A 12,292-nucleotide genomic window follows, 5' to 3' on the forward strand; every position below is an offset into this window, starting at 1 on the left:
TGTTAAGGCATCATACTCAAAACACATGCAATTCTGACCAATCTCACTAATGAGAGCCTTATCTAAATGTGTGTCTTTTTTTACTGTTTGACATGAGGATTTACCGCTGCTTCATTTTTTGCACCATTTGTATGGATCCCACAAAGTCGGCAGTTTGCGAAATGCTGAAGAATGCAGCTTGATGCATACCTGCATACTCCAATGCAGCTTGATGCATACCTGCATACTCCAGTGCCGCTTGATGCATACCTGCATACTCCAATGCCGCTTGATACATACCTGCATATTCCAGTGCAGCTTGATGCATACCTGCATACTCCAATGCAGCTTGATGCATACCTGCATACTCCAGTGCAGCTTGATGCATACCTGCATACTCCAATGCAGCTTGATGCATACCTGCATATTCCAATGCAGCTTGATGCATACCTGCATACTCCAATGTAGCTGATACATACCTGCATACTCCAATGCAGCTTGATGCATACCTGCATACTCCAATGCAGCTTGATGCATACTCCAGTGCAGCTTGATGCATACATGCACACTCCAATGCAGCTTGATGCATACCTGCATATTCCAATGCAGCTTGATGCATATCTGCACACTTCAATGTAGCTGATACATACCTGCATACTCCAATGCAGCTTGATGCATACCTGCATACTCCAATGCAGCTTGATGCATACCTGCATACTCCAGTGCAGCTTGATGCATACCTGCATACACCAATGCAGCTGGATGCATGCCTGCATACTCCAAATGCAGCTGATACATACCTGTATACTCCAATGCAGCTGGATGCATAACCGCATACTCCAATGCAGCTGGATGCATGCCTGCATAATCCAAATGCAGCTGGATATATACCTGCATACTCCAATGCAGCTTGATGTATACATGCATACTCCAATGCAGCTTGATGCATACCTGCATATTCCAATGCAGCTGGATGCATGCCTGCATACTCCAAATGTAGCTGATACATACCTGCATACTCCAATGCAGATCGATGCATACATGCATACTCCAATGCAGCTTGATGCATACATGCATACTTCGATGAAGCTTGATGCATACTCAAATGCTGCTTGATGAATACCTGCATACTCCAATGCAGCTGGATGCATACCTGCATACTCCACAAAGTATCTAGAAGATTCCTACATTTTGGCGAGTCCTCCCAGCCACCTAGAAGAGTAGGCCACCGTCCCAGATATCGCCCAAACTTCTTGTGAAGTGGGCAGGGCCCGTGATGACGTGATTTGCTGCAAATCTCGTCATCATGGCCCCGCCTCTGTTCTGCGATGTAGCGAATCTCAACATTGCACAGCAGGGGGCAGGCTGTAATAATGCAAATCCCATTGTCACGTGGGCTTGATATGTGGTTTTTGATAAACTGCCCCATTTGAAAACCACACAACACAGTGCTTTTTAAATGTCGTTTTGTAAAACCTGCTCTTTGATACATCCCCCCCCCCCCCACCCACATAGACTGGAAAGACACCATTAAATACTAATAACAAGAAAGCCAAAATGGCGACTGTCCCCTGGCATCTTAAACACTGTACTGCTCCATGACTCAGTGATAAGTTGACAGGCACGCGCCGATGCTGAGGTAACCCTTCCTGAGCTGCAGGACAGTGCAGGGAGTAAATGGCACACTGGAAAAACTCCAGACTTCAATGGAATGTAAACACTTCACAGTAAACCATAGACAAGATCATGCTGGACATTTCCTGTGTTTCTGGCGGTCCCTTAGGGGTATATTTACTAAACTGCGGGTATGAAAAAGTGGAGATGTTGCCGATAGCAACCAATCAGATTCTAGCTGTCATTTTGTAGAGTATACTAAATAAATGATGAGTAGAATCTATAGGCAACATCTCCACTTTTTCATACCCGCAGTTTAGTAAATCTAGCCCTTAGTCACAGTTGAGGAGGGCAGGAGAACTGACCTGCTGCTGTGTATAGGCACTGACGAAACCCTAAGTGCTCCCCAATTCTCTAATCTACTACAACAAGTCGCCCACTCCTAAAACACCAACGTGCCTGAACGTTACTGATAGGGCGGGTGGGAGATATCATTTAATATGTAAGAAGAGGCAGATAGCAAGATTATTGGGCTTGGATGTTCTCCCTGTATAGTGCATATTTCTCTAATAATTCCTCTTGAACCAGTAACATTGGAAAGAGGTTTACCATGTATCCATCTCCTACACAAAGTGGAGTCAGCCATCTTGTGGTCTGAACCCATATTCATTCCATGAATTTACCAAGGACTAGTGACATCATTGAGGCATAAGCATAAAGTGTGAACCCGGTTGTTTCTTGCTAAGTTATTTATTAACAGTTATTTAAATATGCCTACATATTATGTATTTAATCATTCACATCAATACCTGTCCCAGTGGAGCATACAATCTATGTTCCTTACCACAAGGACACACACAGTCTAGGATTCATTTTATCAGAATTAACCTCCCAGTATATCTCTAAAGTGTGGGAAGAAACCAGAGCACCAGGATCGGGTCCTGGTTGGTATCGAAGCCATGACCCTAGTGCTGTGAGACAGCAATGCTAACCACTGTGCCACCCTGCAAGTGAGTGTGGGCCAGTCATAATTATGCTCTTAACACTGCGCCCACATGAGAATAAAACATACTTGCCTACTTTCAGTAGACGATGTCCGGGAGAGGGGCGTGACTAATGGGCGGGACGACTCGAATCGCGTCATTTGGCCCCACCCCCACGAGTAAAATGATGTTTTGTCGAGGGGGCGGGGCCAAAATTACGCGATTCTCTGTGAATCGCGTCATTTTAACAACGGAATTTCGGGAAACAGGAGAAATGCCAGCTCTCGCAGGAGTCCAGGAGACTGACCCGCATTTCGGGAGTCTCCCGGACCTTCCGGGAGAGTTGGCAAGTATGGAATAAAATAGATTTCATATGGCAGGATGAGATTTTCTAATTATTTATTCAGATGTAGGCCGTATATATTTGGAGGTAAGAAGACTTAAACCTTAGCTTGTATACTCTTTTTAGATCCATTAAATTAACTCAGGTGCCAGTAATTACGCATTACATTAGGTGGGATGTCTTTGCACTTTAAACCTAGACTGATTATTCTATATAACTTACTTAATGTCACTGACCAATGATTAGTGGCTACAGGTCACTGGTTTATTTAGAGGCTTGCAATAAAGTCAGTGGGCCTGTTATGAATTGCCATTCCAGCTGTCTAGAAGTCTTAATTCCACAACTGACAAACAGAACATAAATTACTGAATTACTACAGATATAAAATCATTTAATAAAACATTAACAACATCTTAATTTATCCACATCTATTCTATTTTTGCAGTATGTGTATTTTTCTTATACTCAGGATATTACCACGTTTCAGACTGTTTCATCTTTTCAGGACATCCTTATGTCGCACTATAAAGACAACCTTGTTTATATTCAGGAAATCATTATAAATTTATTCTTAGTATCAAAATATTCCTGCCGCTTTGTGTTGAAAACATCAAAAAAAAAAAAACTGTATTTAATTTTATTTATGTCTCAATAGAGGCTGAACAGTTGGTAATTACCTTTCCTTATCTTTCCCTGCTACTATAAGAACCGTGGCAATCTTTATATGTGAGGCAAAGGTCCCAGTGTTAGTTACATTGGTGACTGGATTCCAAGAAAAGGGATCTGATAAAAAAAGATATCACTAATTCTGGCCGCACGCTGCCATATTGCTCAACTGACTCTGATGCAGAATAATGCGTATAAAAATAACGCGTTTAACGTGTTAGACAATTCACGTGTTTCAGGCAGACCGTTAGTTACAGTTGAAGTGGGCAGGAGAATGACCTTGTGCTGTTGTGCTGTGTATAGGCACTGACAATACCCTAAGTGCTCCCCAATTCTCTTATCTACTACCGCATGTCGTCCTCTCCTACAACAAGAAAGTGCCTGAACATTACTGATAGGGTGAGAGGGCGATATAAACTTAATATGTAAGAGACAGATAGCAAGATTATTGGCCTAGGATATGTTCAAGATGTTCTCCCAGTACATTGTATATTTCTCTAATAATTCATCTTCAACCAGTAACATCATCATCACCACCAATTATGCAGCACTGTACAAAGATTATTTGTCATTCACATCAGTCCCTGCCCCATTGGAGCTTACAATCTAAATTCCCTAACACACACACACACACACACACACACACACATTAGTGCTAATTTTGTCAGTAGCCAATTAACCTACTAGTATGTTTTTGGTGTGTGGGAGGAAACTCAAGAGAGAACATATTCTATGAATATGGGCCACACATGCTGTGATATTGCAGGTAATATTGGGCAACTGACTGTGACGCACAACAATGCGTTTACCGTGTGCAGAGCCGGACTGGCCTTCTGGACGTTCTGCCAAATGCTCGAAATTATGCCAAATTATCCTGATGGCCCGCTGGCACTGATTATGCTTTTGCTGCCTGTCCGCATTTTGCCCACAGCAGGTGGGCAAGTGTGCACTCAATAGGTCAATGATGTAGTTAAAGCATAGTTGCCTAGTCTCCCAGAATGTCCAGGAGACTCCCGAATTTCTGGGAGTCTTCCCGGACTCTCAGGAGAGCAGGGCAATCTCCTGCATGCAGCATCTTTCCTTAGTTAACATTGTGGGCGAGGGGCTTAGTGATTATCGCGTCATCGTGGCCCGCACCCTGTTGGAATAGTGTAAAATTATGTTGCCTGTTTAGGGGGCAGAGCTGAATGACGCAATTCTGTGAGACCCGTCCCCAAACGTAATTATGAGTTAAAGGTCTCTGGACTCCTGTGTAATATATAAGTCTGATCACTGTAACTGTCTTTCTGAGAACTCTTCAAACACTGCCCCTTATCTTGTCTGCCCTCTTTATGTCAGTTCTGTCCATGTCTCTTGTCTGCTCCCCTTTACCTTTTTGGCTATCCCCTCTTATGCCTAACCTGAGCCCATGCAGCATACAGGGATTGTGGCTTGGCCCCATAGGTCTCTCGGCTCAGGAGAGGTTGCTACCTCTGCTACCCAATTGATATGCCAGTAGTAAATGTATGTAGTAAATGCAGTTTTTAAATAAATGCATCCAAAATCTTAATACATAGCAATAGATCCGGTTGTGATCACTTTCTAAGTGTTTTACCTCTCAGCCAAAACAATCGACCATGAAGCTCTAACTCTTTTTTCTAGTGTGTTATAATAATCCAAACAAATCCCTGCAGATTATTGTCAGATGCCTTTGCAACTAAATGCAGGTAACCATTATAATAAAAATCCCTTTTTGTCTGAGTCGACAAGATGTGACCCTATTAAGACCTCATATTCCAATAAAATCTTGGCTTTGAAACGTGTTTGTATATATTTTGGCCACCGTACAACAATATTAGGCAGCAATGTTCTATATAGCAACAAAGCTGATGTCTATAGCTACTGTATATCGGCGTATGTTAGAGAGAATATGTCTACAGTGCCTCTGTGCAGTGGAACAGGTCTGACCCTGACTAAATGGAAGCTCAAGTATTAAAGCCCAAATCTTTTAAACTAGCTCTGAATATAAATGGCTGCTTATTACAATTAAATATTAATTAACCATAGCTCTATATATTTACAAAATTAGAGGGAAAAAACAATCAAACAAAAATACAGTTTTAATTATCCTAAGTAGAGAGAGAGTGAACAGATTATGGGTCTCTTGGTAATATCTAACAGATGTGCGTAATATTTCTACAAGTAGAGCCAGTAAACCCCTCTCACCCCTCCAGATTATTCCACAGGTCTCCAAAAATAATGAATTCTTGAAAATCAGATAACAGGGATGTGCTACCCCCTCCTCACATTAACAAATAATTTGGAGGATAACGATATACTGGTAAAAGAAACAGTTTTAAAGATTTGTTTTCTGGTTCTCTGCCTCACTGATGAGCCATTCCCCTGTGTCCAGGTATTAAACAATCCTTCCTCTGGAGACCAGTTCGTGTAAAAAGACCAATTTCATTAGTTAAAGGGATTAGCAGCGGAGAATATTATAACAGACAGCCCGTCCTCTGCACTAATAGATGTATCTCTGTGTCTCCGCATACATTGCATCTATGAATGTACAAGGTACAGTTCTGTCCTGAAAACCAGATTTTATTATGTGTGATTACTGTGGCTGCAAGCATATCTTTCTGGATTCAAAGGGGTTATGTGCCAAGCCGTGTGTTTATGTGCACACAGTAAGTATACACAGTATGCAAACATATGGGCACTGCACATAAATACATGTATATATTTATATAAAGCAACATTTCTTGAAGGGCAGCACACACTTTGCAGCGAAGAACAGGTGCAGACACTTTATATATATAATATTGCAGCTTATATGTGTGATAGTGCTATTTTGTCATTTCAACAAACAATTGACAGGTGTATCCAGTTAAACGTTCATGTTACAGCTATATGCTAACATGAAATGCAGCTCATTATATATATGCAGACTAACATACAAGATGCCACTCATAGATACTTAATTCTTGTCACACTCGAAGGGTAATATTCATAGACGCCAGGACCATCTTCTGATCAGAGTGCTACTCATAGACTCAGAGCTAGCTTCTACTCACACTCACACTGAGTGCAGCTTTCAGACGCCAGCTTCTATTCATACTCACACAGAGCGCTGCTTCCAGACACTAGAACTGGCTTCTACTCATACACACACAAAGTGCTGCTTCCAGACACTAGAACAGGCTTCTACTCATATTCACACAGTGCTGCTTCCAGACACTAGAACTGGCTTCAACTCATACTCACACAAAGTGCTGCTTTCAGACACTAGAACAGGCTTCTACTCATACTCACACAAAGTGCTGCTTCCAGACACTAGAACAGGCTTCTACTCATACTCACACAAAGTGCTGCTTCCAGACACTAGAACAGGCTTCTACTCATACTCACACAAAGTGCTGCTTCCAGACACTAGAACAGGCTTCTACTCATACTCACACAAAGTGCTGCTTCCAGACACTAGAACTGGCTTCTACTCCTACTCACACAGAGAGCTGCTTTCAGACACTAGAACTGGCTTCTACCCATACTCGCACAGAGCGCTACTTTCAGACACTAGAACTGGCTTATACTCACACTCACACAGTGGTGCTTCCAGACACCAGAACTAACTTCTACTTACACTCACTCAGAGTGCAGCATTCAGACACTAGAAATAAATTCTACTCATACTTAAACAGAGTGATGCTTTCAGACACTAGGACCAGCTTCTACTCACAGAGAGTGCAGCTCCCAGACACTAGAATCAGCTTCTACTCATACTCACACAGAGTACAGCTTTCAGACACTGTCTAGGACCACATCCACTCATACTTACAAAGAGTGCTTTTCCCAGACACTAGGGTCAGCTTCTACACACACTCTCAGAAAGTACTGATTACAAATGGCAGTATAAGTCTTACTCATGGGATGATGTTCTTAAACACCAGGAATAGTTTTTACCCATATTACCATATGACACAGTTGGCAACATTAAAACAAATTCTAGGGACAAATTGCTGGCGTAAAGATCCATGCAATTGTGTTACACATGGCACAATCTAAGCAGACCATGGCGCACTACAATCTCCATATGCAATTTTTTTTTGTAAAATAAATATTAACTTACAAAGCCCAGAGAATAGTAACAGATGCAAAGAATCGTACAGAAGTAGAGGAACTGTCTTGGACTATTAGTTTTGAATAACGGGATTCCAAATAACAGGACTAGCTTCTGAACACACTAATAAAGATACAAAGGATTCTTATACCAAACACTAGGACTATATATTGCTCACACTCACACAGGATATTCCAGCCAGATTCCAAGGGATAAGTTTATCAAGCTGCAGGTTTGAAAAAGTGGTGATGTTGCCTATAGCAACCAAATAGATTCTAGTTATCATTTATTTAGTACATTCTCCAAAATGATAGCTACCAACTTATTGGTTGCTATAGGCAACATCTCCACTTTTTCAAACCCGCAGGTTGATACATTTAACCCCAGGGCTGTTTCTAGACTATATCACACTCGTATTATCCACTGTTCCTAGACATCCTATATTAACTTGTGGTCACTCTCACACAAAATGTTTCTAAGAGACGCCTAGACAACAATTAACATCAAGTTCCAGGACACAGTCAGACAGGTGGTTTCACTCACACTTGAACAGGTTGCTGACTGCCGTTAAAGCCTATGATGAACACTGCTCACACTCTGATAGACGTTAATCACATACGCACACAGGATGCTGTTTCTGCTCCTGCTACAAATTACTCATCATATAAACTACAAACTCAGCAAGACTGGCCAAAAAAACTAATTTTGTCACACAATGCTGCACACTACTTTATTCAGACACGTACCTGTATACAAATAATACTCAGAGGTGGCTGTTCTAGGATTTCTACTTGCAGCTGACTTCTTAAATACATACGTTGCTGGCATTCATCCCTCCATACCAGAAAAGTCTGCATCAATTAATGAATAGATCAAGAGATACATGACCATGCAGCCAGGTCTACTAATAGTTGCTTTAACATGTTATATTTTTGTTTTGGTCTCCTCACAATGTTTATTGATAGCGTGTATAATACACATACCACAAGTAGCACACTAGGGTATATAGAAGAATACACTGTCATATATTCAGAATAAGTTATACTGTATATGTTACATACCACACATACTTTACAATATAGATATTGCTCTTCTTTAATTTATTTTATTCCATATTTTATAAGAACTATAGTACTAACACAGGTCATCATTACACTTATACACATCTAATGCGTCATTATAGAGACAGTTTATATGATATATGAATAGCTTAAGTCACAAACTGACAGATTGTTACCTGATATAAACCCTCAAACCATATCTGATCCTTCACTCCAGACAGACATATGTCTGCCCTAGTTTAATTCCCTTACATGCCATTTTTTTTTTTACCACCTCTGTCATGAGGCAATTTCATGACTCCTTAACAACCCCTGCAAACTGCTGTAGCCTCAGATGCTGATTTTTTTTTTACACAAAAAACCTTATAACCTGTTAATTTAAAATGTATCTGCCATCCCCATTTCACTTGTATTCTACATCATGCAAATTTCACAAAATAATTGTACAATAATTCACTGACAATAGTGTGTATAGCCCCAATAAAGCATGTTGCACATAAACACACACACACACACACACACACACACACACACACACATATATATATATATTTATATATATATATATATATATGAATGTATATAGATAGATAGATAGATAGATAGATAGATACACACAGTTATATATATATATATATATATATATATATATATACATATACACATATATGTATATATATATATATATACATACCTACACACATATATGTATATATATATATATATATATATATATATATATATATATATATATAGTGGTCAAGGTGGTCTGGTAAATGGTGATATACCATACCGCCACTTCTCCAACTGCCTTCATTGTAAAACTATAATTCACTGACAATTTCCATACTACCACTTCTAAATCCCCACTTCCACTTTATCCACCTGCATATATGCCTACCACTGACACAGTATTAATAATGTCTATATATATATATATATGAATGTATATAGATAGATAGATAGATAGATAGATAGATACACACAGTTATATATATATATATATATATATATATATATATATATATACATATACACATATATGTATATATATATATATACATACCTACACACATATATGTATATATATATATATATATATATATATATATATATATATATATATATATATGGTGGTCAAGGTGGTCTGGTAAATGGTGATATACCATACCGCCACTTCTCCAACTGCCTTCATTGTAAAACTATAATTCACTGACAATTTCCATACTACCACTTCTAAATCCCCACTTCCACTTTATCCACCTGCATATATGCCTACCACTGACACAGTATTAATAATAGACATCTCACCTGTCCAGGGCTATAGCTGTCATGGAGTATATGCTGGTGAACACAGCAGATATTGGGAAGAAATTGTGGAACTTGCAGTATATCAGTCCATAGTACCAGTGGTTATGTATGGCATAGGTGAAATTAACCACTGTATTGAAGGCTGACATTGATGCTTCGGCAAAAGCTAAGTTTACCAAGAAATAGTTGGTGACAGTCCTCATTCTTTTGTGGGCTAGAATGATCCACATGACAATTATATTCCCAACTACGGAGATAATGACTATGATGGAGTAGGCAACAGCCCAGAGGGCTATCTGCCAAGCTGGCTGGAGGAAAGGGTTAATAGAGGTTTCATTGCCCATTGTGGAATTAAGGACTGAATCATTCTGCACTGAAACATTCATGATTACAGTCTATCAGCCGACTGCTCCAATCTCTCCAAGAAAAACTTACAGTCCAATAAACAAAGATTTGCAATCAGCTATAAGTAGTCATTACACTGGGTAGGACAAGTCCCAGGAGCAAGCTGTGGCACTGTACATGCATCGATAGCAATTTCTACTGTTGGATGTAAATGGTTAAAATGGGTAAAAAAAATAATAATAATATCACAGTGCAAGAATCTGCTGAAGAGTTGCAGTTGCTGAGTGCAGAGGAACCCAGATCTGAAATGTCCAGCAGAAACAAAAAATAATGTTCTTAAATGAAGTATGTGTTGGAGCTGGTGTCAGGCAATGCAGGGGCTGTGCAACAGTCCTCCAGCTCAGACAGCAGTCATGTCCCTTCTTCTGTCAGTGCCTGCCGTGCGCTTCATGTTTCCAGAGTTATACTAGGAGAGGGTGAGATGGATTTAAAGTCAGCGTCATGGAGGGGGAGGGGCCTTGCGACAGTGGGCGTGGCCAGAAGCGTCTGCTAATCCCGGGCATGAAGCGCTGAGAGTTAAAAAGCTGGGTCAAGAAGCAGATCTATGGGGACGAGTCAGACAGCTCCTTGGATCCTGGGGGTGCAGGGGAAGGGGAAGCTGAACAATCACTGGGGAGGAAAATGACACTTATATAAAAAAATGGGCTTTTTAAGTACGGGATATGTTCTCTGCTTCATTACTGGGAAGGAAATACGCGTGAATTGTGTCTGTGCCAGCACTCTCCAGGCTCTGATCTTCCCATATACGTTATTTATTAATATTTTGTCATGCATGATCACTGGAAGTAACGAAGAACGTCGGAGGTGTCAGTGGAGGGCACATATTTTACCAGGACAAACGCTTTAGGAGCCAATTATAACTGCAAAGACTATACACTGTGGCAGCTGCACCTGGTGGTATTTAATCACTGTACACATTCAAACATATTGCTACACAGACACCCAACCAACCATACATATGCAGACAGCGCACACAAATATCCTGTGCACAAAAGACATGCATATCCAATCTGGCTTTACATGTCTACCTAAATAGCGCCTGTACAAGCTAAGTGTTATCTTACAAATGGTAACAGTTTTATAACAATTTACATAGCTATATAGCAATATAATAATAACAAGTGCCAATCTGAATAACAAAAACGCTTTTGGAACTGGAATTGAACACAGATGTGAAACAAAATGTTTAATAAATGTCTGAAAATACATATAAATAAGACTTACAGCACATAGACATGACACCACATATTTATTTACATTTGTACACATGTGTACACATAAAGCCATTGGTTACAACATTTGCACTAAACCATAGCAACCAATCAGACACATGGTTTTGTTGACTAATATGCTCTGGACAGGTAAAAGGGAATTTTGCTCCTTCAGTACAACTTTTGCACAGATAAGTAATGGTAACAGCTGATTCCTTATGTACGATTGTGTAATATTGAATGCTTCTATGCAACTGTCCAGTAAAATGAACAATAATCATTTGGATATCATGCGCTGCTGATTTTAACAGCTGACCAGAGCTTAATTTGCTATATGAAATGAATACAGGTCACTTTTGTCGAATAATTGGATGAAAGAAAGTATATTTATTAATATTGTTTTACCGTGTGCTTGCAATCAGTATGCCATGTGTCATGGCGCAATCGTACGATTAATAATGCACACATACACTTACACTTAGACATTCACTAGTTTATAGTTCATTTTTATATTAGTTCCAATCCACAGTCGTTTATGAACAGATGTGGTTGAGTTTATAGTTAAATAGTATAAGGTTATATGTACACGTTAGTGAGATCTAAGTTTCAGGTCACAGGAAACA

The 12,292-nt window shown here is 39.8% G+C and overlaps 1 protein-coding gene across 3 annotated transcripts in view; it reads right to left on the reverse strand.

The window, feature by feature from the left end:
- Positions 1 to 10,874, reverse strand: part of TACR1 (tachykinin receptor 1) — a 155,817-nt gene extending 144,943 nt beyond the window's left edge. For all 3 annotated transcript variants that reach the window (XM_075207444.1, XM_075207443.1, XM_075207442.1), the window contains exon 1: positions 10,054 to 10,874. In XM_075207444.1, the coding sequence (XP_075063545.1) occupies positions 10,054 to 10,439 (386 nt within the window). In that variant the 5' untranslated portion in view covers positions 10,440 to 10,874. The remainder of the gene's footprint in view (positions 1 to 10,053) is intronic.
- Between the last annotated feature and the right edge of the window lie 1,418 nt (positions 10,875 to 12,292).

This window comes from Mixophyes fleayi, chromosome 4 (genome assembly GCF_038048845.1).
Source record: "Mixophyes fleayi isolate aMixFle1 chromosome 4, aMixFle1.hap1, whole genome shotgun sequence".
Taxonomy (NCBI): Eukaryota; Metazoa; Chordata; class Amphibia; order Anura; family Limnodynastidae; genus Mixophyes; species Mixophyes fleayi.